At 38.8% G+C, this 15,484-nt stretch overlaps 2 protein-coding genes across 8 annotated transcripts in view; one reads left to right on the top strand and one right to left on the bottom strand.

The window, feature by feature from the left end:
* The window catches only part of CENPP (centromere protein P), a 224,912-nt gene that overhangs the window by 150,288 nt on the left and 59,140 nt on the right, over positions 1-15,484 (top strand). The window lies entirely within an intron of this gene.
* The window catches only part of ECM2 (extracellular matrix protein 2), a 36,664-nt gene that overhangs the window by 7,192 nt on the left and 13,988 nt on the right, over positions 1-15,484 (bottom strand). For 2 of the 4 annotated variants that reach the window (XM_059924398.1, XM_059924400.1), the window contains exons 3-7: positions 13,992-14,180; positions 11,258-11,821; positions 8,829-8,944; positions 7,055-7,190; positions 1,461-1,618 (exon numbers count right to left, since the gene is read on the bottom strand). In XM_059924398.1, the coding sequence (XP_059780381.1) occupies positions 1,461-1,618; positions 7,055-7,190; positions 8,829-8,944; positions 11,258-11,821; positions 13,992-14,180 (1,163 nt within the window). The remainder of the gene's footprint in view (positions 1-1,460; positions 1,619-7,054; positions 7,191-8,828; positions 8,945-11,257; positions 11,822-13,991; positions 14,181-15,484) is intronic. The other 2 variants (XM_059924401.1, XM_059924399.1) reach the window with 2 other exon arrangements.

The following is a 15,484-nucleotide window of genomic DNA, read 5'->3' on the forward strand; positions in this document are numbered from 1 at the left end:
TGGTATATATATTCAGAGTAACTTTCTATTCCTGTTGTAGTAATTTCCCCCTCTTTGTCATTTAATTTTGGTATTGTTGGAAGTGGGTAAAGTGATTTTTAGCTTTTTGCTTTTACCTTCATACATATTTCGGGGTGAACTAGATCAGTGGTTCCTAAACTTGATTGTATATTAGAATCACTCGTGAGCTTTTTAAAGTATAAATTCCAACCTAAATCAGAGCACACTCATTTATACGTTGAAACTGCAGCTGTGAAGCAGTGCATTGGAAGGATTCACAGCACATGTACTTGCATGGACAGCACCTCCAAGAAGCTAGCGAGAGGGTCTTTGGAAAGAGAAACCAGGGATGAGAGGGTCAGACGTGGAATAGAGACACATTGCTCTTTTGTACTTTTCAAGTGTTGTGTGTGTGTTTTACTGTGTGCATGCATGATCTATCTAAAATTTTAATTTTTTAAAAAATTATAAATTGTTGACCCCATTCTCCAAAGAACCTGATTTAGCATGTCTGGGATAGGTCCAGGAATCTGTATTTCTTTAGAATCCAAGTGATTCTGAGGTAAAGCCAGGTTATAGAACCTCAATCTTTACAATTTTGGTAAATTCTAAAGGTCTATCTTAATCTGGAAGTAGGAAGAGGAAGCATGGTGGCTGTGGTAGCAGCAGTATCATATCGAGATTAATGGCCCTCTCTTGGCTCACTGCGTCCACAGCAGTGGGAAGTTTCGTCCTGCTGCCTGATTGTGTATGTGGCAGAAACAGAACTCAGAGGAGGTGGCCTAGGAGTCAGCTGGATCTTCCAGGCCTCTGTTCTTAATGCAGGAAGTTGGGGCGTACACTCAGCAGAGAAGGCCCCCCAGAGTCCCCCCTTAGTTAAGTGTGTTCCTTGTTGTAGCAAGGGAGACCACACACTTGGGCAGCAGGGAGTGTCTCCAGAGGGGATGGAGACAGGACAGTGCTTGGGCCCTTGGTAGGAGCTAGTTAGAACTAGTAAGCTGTGGGAAGAGGGTGGGGGGGTGGTGCTGCTGGCACAGTCAGCAGCCTTCTCTGCAAATCTTGTCCATTTTCACAGGGTCACTGCTAGTCCATGTGGGACTCTGGGTGGAACAGACTGGGATGAACGTCACAGTTCCAGTTTGGGACAGTTTTGCAAGTCAAGGTACTTTTTGCAAGTTGTAGTTTCCGTTTGAATACTCAGTTCATCTTCCCTGTTCTCTCCCCAAGAGCCGTCGGCAGAACCAATTTTCACTTTATCAAGATTTTCTACTAGTAGTTATAATTTTGATTCATAATTTTGTATTGTTTGAAAACAGTGCTCAAATTATAGTAAATTCTGTATATAGCACCAAAACTACTGAGTTTAATATGCATCACAATAACCTTTTAAAATATATTGTTTGTTTTGTCATAGTGTGCTGTATTTAAAATATAAAATATTATAAGTAAGATATTGGTACCTCAATAGAAGCAGGAAGACCCTGTGGTATAATTCTAAATTTATTTCTTCCCAGACGCAGGTAGGATAGGCTCTTCAAAGGTTTGAAAGCTAAAGAATTGACATTGGTTTCACTGAGACTGTTTCCTTCCAATTCTAAGGTGACCAATTGATTTAAGTCTATAAAAAAATAAAATTATTGTAACATTAGGATAACTAAAAAACATGTAATTTCTATGGGCTTTCAAAATTTCATGTGAAATGTTCAGTTTATTTGGAGGACTGATGTTGTAGCTTCTTTATTTGTATCCCCCTGCCCCCTTAGAGCCTTTTCCCTAGTACTTTGCAAATCCCAAATGCTCAGATCAGCCAGGACTCAATGCTGAATGCTTGGTCCAGGAGAGGCAGACCTGTAGAGAAATCACTGTTGTGCTGTGTGATGAAAGTTTGTAACCCTCATACAAAAACCAAAACGCCACACACACAAAAAAAGAAAAAATTATAGGCAAATATCACTGAAGAATGTATATGCAAAAAACCTCAACAAAATATTGGCAAACCAAATTCAAAAGATCAAGTGGGATTTATCCCAGGGATGCAAGGATGGTTTAATATCCACAAAAAAAATCAATGTGATACACCACATTAACAAATTGAAGAATAAAAGTCAAATGATCTTTTATTATGGATGCAGAAAAAGCTTTTTACAAAATTTAACATCCATTTGTGATAAAAACTCTCAACAAAGTGGGTATAAAGGGAACATACTTCAACATATAAGACAAACCTACCACCAGTATCATACTGAACGGTGAAAAGCTGAAAGCATTTCCTCTAAGATCAGGAATAAAACAAGGATGCCCAAACTCACCACTTTTATTCAACATAGTGTTGGAAGTTCTAGCCACAGCAATCAGACAAGGAAAAGAAGTGAAACGAATCCAAGTTGGAAAAGAAGAAGTAAAATTGCCACTGCAGGCAACATGATACTATATACAGAAAATCCTAGAGACTGCCACCAAAAAACTATTAGAACTAGTACATGAATTCAGTAAAGTTGCAGGATACAAAATTAATATACAGAAATCTGTTGAGTTTCTATACACTAACAACAAACTATCAGAAAGAGAAATTAAGAAAACAGTCCCATTTCCAATTGCATCAAAAAGAATAAAAACCTAGGAATAAATCTAAACAAGAAGGTAAAAGACCTGTACTCAGAAAACCAAGAGACATTCATGAAAAAAAACTGATTGAAGGCAACACAAACAAATGGAAAGATACACCTTGTACATGGACTGGAAGAATTAATACTGTTAAAATGACCATACTCCCTAAGGCAGTCTACAGATTCAGTTCAATCCCTATCAAAATACCCTTTTTCACAGAACTAGAACAAATAATTCTAAAATTTTTATGGAAACGCAGAAGACCCCAAATAGCCAAAACAATCTTGAGAAAGAAGAACAAAGCTGGAGATATCACACTACCTGGTTTCAAGCTATAGTACAAAGCTACAGTAATTGAAACAGTGTGGTACTGGCACAAAAACAGACCCATAGATCAATGGGACAGAATAGAGAGCCCAGAAATAAACCCATGCATTTATGGTCAATTAATCTATGACAAAGGAAGTCAAGAATGTACAGTATGGAAAGGAAAGTTTGTATAAGGAGCCAGAGGAGGGAGTTGGGGTGCCAGGGCACCCCACAGAGGAAGCAATGGCCAAGCAGGGACTTGGAATGCAGGCAGATGAGAAGTAGAAGGTTGTAGAGGGTCATTCGAAGTATTTGCAAAGACAGACAGGTATGAAATGGCAGCATAATCAAGGATGTATGAGGAATGTAATGCAATGGGTGGTTCCTTTTTCCAGGACACTGAAGGAGCACTCTGCCTGGCAAACCCTCAGTCTCTGAACAAGGGAGTTATAGTAGTGAATTCCCATCACAGTGTTCACTCCTGTGCACTCTGACAGTGCAGCCAGATGGACGTTTTGAAAGGAGAATGATCAAAAATTCTCCACACATTCAGATTGAGCTACCAAGAAAGGCCTTTATACAAACAAGATTTTTCTAAATTGTTTCTACTGGTCTCAGGAGTGGTATGACCAAATCAACTGGAAACTTAAAGGAGAATGGACAGCTCAGCAGTGAAGATACCCAGAGGTGTCTGAGTCAGACATTCAGGGTGTAACTTTGGAGCTTGTTCAGTGGCCAAAATTTTCAGAATAGGGGATGTTTTCACATTCAACTCAAGTCATGGGTACTGCACTGAAATGCTCTGTGCAACTCAGATCCTACTCTTAGGCATATCAGAGAAGTAAGACATAGTCTAAGGATAAACAAAAGACACTACCGTCAGGAGTACAGATCATAGATTCTAGAACATGACAAGGAGGAGGTGGCAGTGTAGACTTGAGTGGTACGGAAGTGTGAGTGGGGCTAGATTCTCAAGACAGAAAGATGTAGGTAGACATGGGAGGGTGAGGCAGCCAGGTGAACTCATGGAAGCATGAACTCACATGGGTGTGCTCAGGAGTGGGAAAGAGACCAGCCCTGGAGTGGGCCATATGCAAGAGGGGATGAAGGTTGTTGAGAGGGCAGAGGTGGGCTGTGCAGGGCCTTTGTGCACCAGAAAATAAGGTCTGACTTTCCTTCTCTAGGCAACAAGCAGCCTCTGGATAGGGAACAGCATGACAAAATATTAATCTGCTGGAGTTTAACATCAGCTGAAGGACAGAGAGGAATTATGGAGGCCAGCTAGTAAATTATAAGTGATTCTATTTCCTCATATAACCAAAACTCCTTAATTTCCGCAACTAAAGATACTGAGAATCCAGCATAATTATCTAGTACATAGTTGAGGTTTTGGAATGTAATAGAAGTTTTTCAGAGGAAAATAGATAATAGAAGTAGACTGGTGGTCATTACATGACCTCACAAGAAAGAGAAACAAAACACAACAATGTAAATTAATATTATACATTACTTTACAGTTATTCTCTGGCTTATGTGTATATTGTGTATACATAGATAGTATGTACGTTCCTATATGTAACAGGCAAAAGGATGGAGGTAGAGAAGGTTCTTGTAGGTTAGAATGTGGCAGAAAGAGGATTTATTAGCAGAAAGTTGGTAGGAAGTCCTTCCCATTGTGGGCGGGGAGCTACATGACAGGTTATAGACATGGATAGACCTTGTGTGAGAACTTGATCTCAGATATTCTGACTGGATAGCCACACCACCATCATTGCTAGAAAGGCCACCATGATCATGGGTTTTGTTTTGTTTTTAACATTAATGAAGACAGGAACATTTTTTAGCATGTCCAGTTTTCTCCTGCTATCCCTCCCTTCTATTTTTTCACCTTCCCTTCAATTTTAAGACCTTCCTTTTCTCTATAGTGGGTATGCACATCTCTCAGTGGATTCTGGATGAACTCCCAGCACCTCGGCATAGTATGTGCAGAGCTGTCTGTTGTGTGGTTCCTTCCTACCTTTTCACATCATCTTTTGTTCTTCACTCCCCATCACACGCTGCATCCAAGATCCATGAAACTGGATTTCCCATAGTATCCAAATTGTTTTGTTTCTTCACACCTCTGTACATACTGCTTCTCTCCCTGGAGTGCCCTTCTTCCCCACTTCTCTGGAACTATATATATAAAACCTGAAGGGTCATGAGGGAGCTAACAGAAGTGCTACAGGCCACTGATGGTCAAGCCAGGGGCTTCCACCCAGAAAAGTAGTGTCACAGTACTGGCAGTGGCCTGTGCTTGGGCTTGCCTTGCTCACTGCCAGCCAACCTGACCATCCACAGCAGTGGGACTCACAGGAGCTGAGGAGCCCCAGTGACTACAGCAGTCGAGAGAAAACCCAGTACCTGAGGGGCCAGCATTAGAGCAGAACTAAGAACTCAGTACCTGAGGGACCAGCCCTGGAACGGGACTAAAGACACAGGCCAAAGAGAAGAGGAGCCTTTGGGCCACACACTACAGGGGCCTCTCTGGACAAGGTGACAGTGCAGAGGCTCCTCACTGGCCGCCTGCACAGGGCCAAGGCCTGTGAGGTGCTCAGACTGTAGAGATGGGAGGTGGATCGAGGAAGAGGCCAGTTCACCCTGGAACACAGTCAACCCTCTGGGAATATGGAAATTTTTTTATGAGGGAGAAGTGCGTGTGGAGAAGCAGTTGTAGGAATGTGTGAGAGCACCTTCCAAATAAGGACTTAAAACATGTCATTTTGATAACACTGCTAGAAATACCATCTCACATGTAGATCACATATAACCCATTAGTACACTTGTCCTAAATTAAGTGTTCCTTTGGCTGTTTCACCTAGCAGTTAGAAATTGAACTTTCTAATGTCTTTTCCATATGACAAAAGACCTTCAAATTTTGTTTGTTAAGTACCCCGAAATCCATCTGGAAATAGAGTATTTCCATAGCTCTGTAATCCTCAGATTTGGCAGTTCTCATTATTGTTTTTTCCCCATCACCAGAAGTGTTTTGTCCTTATGAAGTTTTTTGAGGAGTGAAAGGAAATAATGGAATTGTTTTATTCCTTTAAAGGCTTGGTTATCAACATTAACCTAATAAATATATTTCAAATCAAATAAAAAATGTTAAGCACTATACCTCAAGAACTACACTAGACTGTTAGGAAGATAAAAAGAAAAATTAGGCAGTTTTTGTCTTAAAGAAGCATATAATCTAATCAAAGACATAGCTAGAATTCACGAAAAGGTAAATATAATACTGCCTCTTTTATACAGAGTTCATAATATGACAACTTTAGTTATCCAGCTAGTCCAGGAACAGTCTTAAGAAGAGTAAATTCCAGTTGTATCAAATGTACAGAATGTGGGGCACCTTCACTAAAGCGCATCCATGGGAAAGCCAGGCTGTCGTGGCAACCACACACCCATGGACATCATTTGTCTTGCCCTGTGGGGTGCATGTGCCTCATGGACAAGTGCCAGAGCAACTCTCTAGGGAACAAGGCTGTCAAAGCCAAAGTGACTGCCATATAGAGTGCATGTGCTAAAGTTTATGTACTTTGTTTGTAGGATTACCCCTCAGCCTCACATAGTATGCTCATTTACTTATATTTTATGCATAATTCTCATTTGCCAAAACATGTCAAGTTAAAAACTGCAGAATGTTGAGAGGCAGTGGGAGTTGTGTATGGGGTGTATTGAGCATCTAAGGGTGATTAAAGGAGACCCGTTCAACAAGCCATGATACTGTGTTATCACCACTGATACCAAAAACATCGGTACAAACACAGCACCAGAACACCTGGCTGTGTGGGGAATGTTAGTGTAACTCTTAGGATATTATGGATTTGTAATTTAGTTATTGTATTGTGAATGATGAAAACCTGAAATCACTGTAAGTTTATTTATAAAATGCATTTTTAAGACAATGGGCAGTTTAAAATACATTTTTTAAAGTTTCACCAGTCAATAGTTAAAATAAATTTTATCAACTTAAATGGTAACATGACCTAAAAAAATTTTACTAGCTATTCATTTAGCAATATTGCAAATAAAATGTCCACACAACTACAGAAGAAAGGTTATATGGACACATATCATAAAGTCAAATATTAAATACCTGATAAACTTTCTTCATCAATAAACTGAAGATTGTTCTCATTGATTTTAAGTTCTTCTAATGTAGATGGTAGTTCTGAAGGAATCGCTACCAAATTGTTTCCATCCATATTCAGGCGCATTAAATTCTTTAGAAGCTTAAAAGGCAAATCTCAAAATTACTTTTTTATCTTGTCACAGATGTACAGTCATATATGTCATTTAATGGTCAATTTACGGTAGTTACTAAAGTTTCACAAACCTTCAGTTGCTCAGGTTTAGACAAGAATCCCCATATTCTCCCTGCCAGGTAGATGTTGGTCCTGTTAATAGCATTTATTCCCTGGTATTTTCAGCAAACTACGTTTGGTGATTTTTGCATCACACTCACCCATATTTTTATGGTGACTTTAGAAAACAAGAGAAAGCTCCTATCGCCACTGGACCAGTCATATTTTCCTAGATCTTAGGTTTTCAACTTCTCAGCAGTAGACACAAAGTTAATTAAATCATGCAATAATCTGAATCTGTCATAGATGCTAACAAGACAGCAATTTGAACCCTTTCAATGTGTTTGTGAACTCAGTTTTCCATCTATACTAAGTAGAAACAGAGTCATAAAACAGCACTAATGATTGTGGAAATTCTTCAAAATTAAATGCTACAAATGTCACAAACTGTTTCTGTATGGTACCCAAACAGTTTTGACTGTCTGGAGAGTGCATTTCCACATTTGTAGTCACATGTTTGTTGACCAAACTAACCTACACTACCAAAGTTACAGAATGATTTACATCAGTGGTGCTCAAAGTCAATTTCAGCAGTTTGGAAATGGGACAGAGAATCCCAAAACAAGAAAAAGGTAATTTCCTGCAGTGTCCTCTTTTTTGATCAAATACAGGAAATGCACAAGTCTCAACTGTTTTTCTATCAGGACGGCTAGCATGAGGCAGGACTCCAGGTCTTTCACATGAACGTGGACACCAAGTGTCTGGAGCTCTCTCGTCTGCAGTCCAGAATCTATATGAGAACCAGGAACTGAGCTTGTAAGAGGCCAGTGATTTGTCCAAAGAGTGGACAGAAGACCATCCAAGGGGATAAAGTTTGACCTCCTGGCATGTAACTTGTTTTACTTGGGCTTCTTTAAGCGCACACATTTATGAGTATTTGTTTACACACACAGACCCCTCCTTTCTTCTGCCTTTGTTTTTCTGAAAGTCCTTGATACTCTGTTTTCTCCCTTTTAGAAAAAATTTTTAATTAAATCTGATTCTTTCAAAGGTTTACTCTATGCTTTTCTCTTTCCCTAGCGTATCCCCATGTTAATTTTCATCTGAGCCCATTTGTTTTTCTAGAACCCCCTCCTGCTGAAGTATCCTTTATCAGATTTTGCAGATAGCACAAAATAAGGAAGCTTTGTCTTGCTGGCCTGAAAATGTTAATAGAGTTTCCGGATAAGCTCTCCTTTTTTCCCAGAAATACCTCATGTACTAAGAGACCATATTTCAACATGTTTTCTGCTACTTAGGGAGAAACTCCTCTATAAATTCAAAACATTAGTTTTGTCATTCATGCTGTTGTGGGTGCTTTAAGGACAAAGCATAGAAAAAACAGCTAGAAACCTATAAAACAATATACTATATTCAAGATAAAACTTGAATACAGTTTAGGGACATCAGAGAAAACTCCAATAAAACATTTTACTTTTCCTTCCTTCTCCATCTCCACCCACTGACAGTACAAGTCATGAGAAAGCCATCCACGTGGACTGTTAGAAGTCAGAGCATGTTATTTACCTTGAATGCTTTTGGACCTATGCCTGAAGAGGTGACATTATTTTTGCTCAGATCAAGCCTTTCCAAATTCGGTAATCCATTAAATGCTTCATCCGGAATGGAGGTGATAGAATTGCCTAGGACACGTAGCAATTGTGTTTTAGGCCTATGTGCCTATAAATACATGTATACATGCACATGCATTGATAGCAAAAGAGAGCTTTATCTGGAGGAAAACGCAATACTTATAGCAAGGACAGTATGTATTATATAAGAAAATGAGTGTTTAGAAAAAAAACAAGACTGGGACTAGACTATTTCATATGGTCAAAATTTTCACTCTAAGGACTTGTCATGCTCTAGTACATCATGTTTTAGATGAAGCTGCTTTAAAACAGCCAGAATGTGGTTTGGTAGACAATTCTGTTAACGTTATGCATTTTACAGCAAAGATGTGTTTATGGAAGGTGCTATAGAAACTAATTTTTATAGTTATTTGTATTTCCCTAATGACATTTCCTAGACCCTGGACCAGAAATATACTGTTTTTTACAATGAAATCTTGGGCATGTGACTTGCCTTCTTTGAGCATCAGTTTCCTCTAAGTAAGAAGCTTGGGGAGATAATCTCTCAGATTGCCTCTAGATCTTATGTTATAGTTCTGTGACTTCAATCTATAGAAGTTCCTGCATGCTTTAATTTATGGGGTTTTGGTTTGGCATTTAATTAAGTACAGTAGTCAACGATTTTTAAATACAGAAAATGAGCTTATCAGAAATAGTGAGTACTATAAAAATCATGTGGTGACCTTCTTATAAAACCAAGATACTGTGACTGAGCATAGGTCATTCATCTTTCATAAGACTTTAGACTTTCACAAATTGTTTTGTTTTGTTTTGTTTTGTTTTGTTTTGTTTTGTTTTGTTTTAATGGCAGAGCACACCTGGCATGCAGGCTACAGAAGGAGGGGGCGTTGCTGGAGCAGGACACTCTGGGCATGAGAAGAATTCCTTAGGAGATCATGTGAACATGGTATCAGGAAGGCCATAACACCAGAAGTGTCCTATTGCAGATTGGCTGTCCTGATTAAAGGGGTCAGGCTGTGACTATTGAGTATTTATTTATACGATCATTTATTATTTCTGTGGTAGTTTATTTCTGTTACTTCCCCCAAGACACATCTGAAACCCCACTCAGATTCTCTCACCCCTGCATCTTCAGAGCCATCCCCAGCATGGGCCTTATCGCCAAGACTCATTCACTGTCCCAGTCTGCCCACCAGCCAGCCTTACACACGTATCTGTCCTGCCATTCCTCCACTCAGAGCTCTTCCTGGCCCTATAAGAACATGGGCAAAAAGTCTGGACCACTCCATGCCTACCACAATGGCTAAAACAAGGGGGAAAACAACAGGAACTCTCTGATATTGCTGGAAGGAGTGTCACAGCCATTTTAAGGAACTGTTTGGTAGTTTCTTATAAAGTTAAACATGCTTTTACTGTATCACTCGGCAATCCCACTCCTGGGTATATACCCTAGGAAAAAGAAAACTTAGGTCGGCACAAACATCCATATGTGGATGTTTATAGCAACTGTATGCATAATTGCCCCAAACTGGAAATAATCCAGATGTTCTTCACCTGAGACCTGTGGTCTATCCAAACAATGGAACGCCACTCAGAAGTAAGGAGGAGCCAGCTACTGATAAACGCAACAACCTGGATAGCCCTCAGAAGCATTATGATAAATGAAAGAAGTCCAGCTGAAAAGGCTACATACTGTATGATTCCATTTCTATGACATCCTAGAAAAGGTACTCTAGAGACAGAAAACATCAGGGCTGGTGAAAGGAGGGACATGAGAGAATTTGGTGAGGTGATGGAAATGTTATGTTTGGTGAGATGATGGAGATGTTATATCTAGATTATTGACTGTAAGCATTTGTCAAAACTCAAAGCATAACAGGGACTTCCCTGGCGGTCCAGTGGTTAAGACTTCACCTTCCAATGCAAGGGGTGCGGGTTTGATCCCTGGTTGGGGAGCTAAGATCCCACATGCCTTGCAGCCAAAAAAACAAAACATAAAACAGAAACAATATTGTAACGAATTCAATAAAGACTTTAAAAATGGTCCACATCAAAAAAAGAAATCTTAAAAAAAAAACCTCAAAGAATAACATGCTAATAATGTTTTACTATATATAAATTATACCTTATAAAGCTGGCTTTAGAAAAAAGTCAATGGGAAATCATGGTTTGATTTGGAGGAATTTACTTTATACCTGACGGTGCTATTCTGCAGTAAACACCTATCTCTTCTGCAAAGTTTTTATGTTTGAAGATTGTGAAATTAATCTGTTTGGGGTCAATTTATATTATAAAATTAAAATATAACATTCATAGGACAATGGGAGTTAACCACAAAATCAAGCGAACGTCAACGTCTCTTACCTATGAGCTCCAGACTTGTTATCTCTGGTGCTGTTAGCGGTGGTATTTGTGTGAGGTCAGCGCTGATACAGGAGATGGTTTTGTATGACAGAGAGCACCTGCTTGGCAGAGGTGGTATGCCTCTGGGGGTAGCTGGGATTGGGAGTTGAGAGGGCATCCTGAACATATCTCCTCTGACGGTGTCATCGTCATCCTCGTCCTCGTCCTCATCCTCATCCTCATCCTCATTCTCCCTTGCTGGGTTTCTGTGTTGATGGGCCTGCCTCCCCTCCTCTCCAGGTCTCTGCTCTCCCCCTTCTCTGCTCTGTCCCTCATTGGGAGGTCTCCCCCAATCTCCAGGTCTAGGGATCTTTTCCTTTTGCTCCCTATCTTCATCTTGTTTAATTTCTTCTTCATCCTCCTCAAATTGAAGTTCCTCTTTTCTCAGTGCTGGATGCATTTCCACCCAAGGAGACGGCTGTTGCTTATGAAGTAAACTGGTATGTTCTCTTTGTTCTGAAGAATCACCAGAAAATTCAGTTCTGTCATTTAATGCTATACTACTGAGTAGCAAATAGGAGGCTACTGACCACATAAGGAGAAGACAGCAGGGGCAAGTTGTGGTATTAATGAAAGGAAAAATCATAGTGAAAATTAGGTTAGTAAATAATATTCCCTCTAGGTATATGAGTGCAGTTTAAATGTGAAATGCATCTTGAAATTTTTGTTTGAAGTTTTAATAGAAATAAATAAACTTTATTTCTGTTTTGTAAGACTTTATAGGCAATTCTTGTTTTTCCTTGTGAGCCTTAATACTTATTTTTACTAAAGTATCATGCTATCTGGTGACTAAAGAGGGAATAATATTACCATATGTTGCTTACCATAAGCAGTCCTATTGTGAGATTGTAATATAATCATATGTGATAACTTTATAGTAGATACTGTTCAGTTAATTAGGCTTATTGATAATGTAAGAATTTGTACACTGTCAGACATAAAAAAGTGAAAGAGATGTACATTTTACTTGTTTATGGTAGTGAAATCGGCTTTTATTTATAGATTTATTATATCTGTCTGATTTTCTTTCAGCTCCATGGGCCTAAAAGCATCCTCTGAAATTTAGAGTTATAGAAAATTCTCTTCTGTTTTCCTCCCAGACTCTGTACTTAAATTATTTTTACTGCTTGAGACCTATAGAAGACGTCCTGGACTTAAATGATGTTTCTTTAACCTAGACATATGCACAAGAGTATTTTTTATTATTCCATGATGATGATAGCATAATATATAATCGTAGAAAGTTTATCTACATTTGTATTTAGCTGTTATTATCTTTGGCAGAAAGTGGGGAAGACTTGACAAAGACCAGACTTCAGACTCACCCTCCGAATGAAGAGTTTTAGGGAAAAGTGAGCTCAGTACATAGATTTTCTTTCATCAAAATATAAAAATTTACTTAATCATTTCCATGATTTTATTTAATGCCATACGTAAATCACCCCAAAAAAAGAACTCAAAATATAATTATGTGAAGGAATTACTTGAAATTTCAATTCAGTATATATTATAAAGTTTGTGAGTTATTTTTTTCACATCTCTGACAGAACATGCAAAAGGAGAATAGGAAAAAATTAGCAAAGTGAAACTAAAACTATCATATTGAAACATTTAAAATCTTTTCTGTATATCCAAGTTTATTTTTCCAAAATAACCACAGCATTTCAAGAATAATAGTTCAAGTCCTTTGAAAAATGTCTGAGAATTTCTGGGTCTTGCCTTTATAAATCTTGTGTTTCATATCCCAAGGAGTCCGTTTCATTAAACACTTTTGTTTTCTAACATTTTCTAAAGTCATAATAGCTTAGTAAAATAATTAGTAGTATACACCAAAATACAGTTCCTAAATGTTCTGAAGTTCTTCCTGGTAGGAGACTTTTGTAGGTAACCACCCTGTGATCATCCTGTGTGCGTGGAAACAATCTACCTTGATCATAGGCAACAGAAAATATCTGTATCCCTTCCCATCGAATTATTTAACACGTATTTATTTATTTCATAAGCTATCGGCCAGGCTTTTCTTGCAGGAGTCCTGAGGCTTCCTCCCTAGAGTCCTCTACTGCATCAGCCTCATAGGATAAGGCACAGTGAGCAACCAACAAAACCTCATAGTGTGATCTTTCTGTGCACAGCAGTGCCACAAAAGAAAGCCACTGCTCCAGGGCCATTGCCCTTTATTTCCCTAGGATTACCTGAGCAGTAATGACTGCACATAGACTGGGAAAACTGGGCTTTATTCTCTCTAGATGCAAGCCACTCCTCCCTTTGTTCACCATGAGTTCTTCGTCTTCATTTGGGTTAATAACTGTAAACACACTGAGTTGAATTAAGTGAGATAATGCATGTAAGGAACTAAGCAGAGCTCTTCACGCATACTAAGAACATGGGAGCTGTTTGCTATGTAAATTCTATCACTACATCTGTAATGCTGTGAGTCAAATGTGGAATGTGATCTGGTCTGAGTTTACTCATTCTAATAGAGCTAGAACTCTAAAGCCAAGATGTTTTATTTTTCTCTCCCCTATCATGCAATTTCCCAAATAATTTCCATGTTTATCATCATTGTGCCAATATTTTAAGTACCCTGATGACTAGTTTATCATAATTTAAAATTTAAGGTAGTGACAAAATAAAAACAAATGGAAGTTAAAGACTAAATCACATGTGATATTTTGTTTGGGCTAAATATTTGTACCAGTATCAGAGCAGACGGGGCAGCATTCTCCTTCAGGTGTAACTGTTTGGGGGCACATCTGAGGGTGGCACTTGGTCTCATCACAAAGGACTCTTCCATTTGAGCAGAGGCAGGTAGTGCAGGGCTCAGGAGACCATACAGCTTTGTTATACATGGTCATCCCATTTGCCAAACAGTGTCCTTTCTTTCCTAGAAAAGAACAGTAACATTTAAATTCCTTGTATGGTTACTAGCACTTGTGAATGGAAATGAGCCCAATGTGATAGAGCCACACAAGAATAACATTCTATGTTCTTTCATGCATAGGATAAAAGTACCTTACAGATGTAACCCTCTGAAATGCTTTTCACATGCTGTATTCTCAACCCCTCTTACTTAGGCTCTGAGAGTGACCTCCTCATGGTAACTTGAGCCTGAATCGTACTTCCATCCTGCATCTGTCAGGATGGTTAAGTTATACAACAGCAACAAACAACCCCCAAATCTCAGTTATTTCTTGTTCCTGCTAGGTGTCCAATGTAGATATTGTTTGTCAGGACAAAAAATAGGCTTCATCTCCAAGCAGGCTGCCCTGATGGCCACAGCAGTGGGAATGTGAGGTTGCAAATAACACACAAGCTCTAAACATGTCTAATTACATTGACCAAGGCAAATTATATGGCTACATCTAACTTCAGAAGAGAAAAAGCAGTATAGTTCCATCACGTGCCAGAGAGCAGAGAGCTGGAACAGCACTAATGATGAATGAGCCCACATTGTACCCTTCCTGATGTGCAGATGGAGAGGTGAAATCAGACTGTATGCTTGTGGTGCTTTTTACGTTGAATTCTTGATGAGACATTGCATCAATCTTTTTTTTTTAGAATTGTTGTGTTATTGAAATACAATTCAAATACCCTTTTAAAGTACACAGTGCAGTGGGTTTTAGTATATTGTTTTCTCTACATATGGTGTTGTAGATACATGGATAAGTGTGTCAACTAAGCAGGCCATTAGACAGTCAATTTGAATATTAGAGGGGATGTTTTCCTTCCAATCCTAGTGTTATTCCTGATAACTCTTTTCCATCTGTTGAGCCACTGTCCCCGCAAATGAGCTCTCACATTTGTCCCCTTCTTTCCCTTACTGCTGTGTCAGCCCTATTCAAGCCCTACCCATCTCTCATTTGGATACTTACAGTAAACTAATCCCACCCATCCAATTTCTCCCCTGGAAAAAAAAATAGATATAATCAGGAGTTGTCTCCTGATTATAAAAGTACTATAGTGTATCAAAATTCCAACAGCCTTTTTTGCAGAAATGGAAAAGTTAATCCTCAATTTCATAAGGAATTATAAGGGGCCCCAAATAGCCAAAAAAAATCTTGAAAGAAAAAAAAAAATTTGAGGACTCACACTTCCAGATTTCAAAACTTACCACAAAGCTACAATAATCAGCTTATATCAGTATGGTACTGGCATAAGGATAAACATATAGACCAGTGGACTATTGAG

The sequence above is a fragment of the Balaenoptera ricei genome, chromosome 6 (assembly GCF_028023285.1).
Source record: "Balaenoptera ricei isolate mBalRic1 chromosome 6, mBalRic1.hap2, whole genome shotgun sequence".
Lineage (NCBI taxonomy): Eukaryota > Metazoa > Chordata > Mammalia > Artiodactyla > Balaenopteridae > Balaenoptera > Balaenoptera ricei.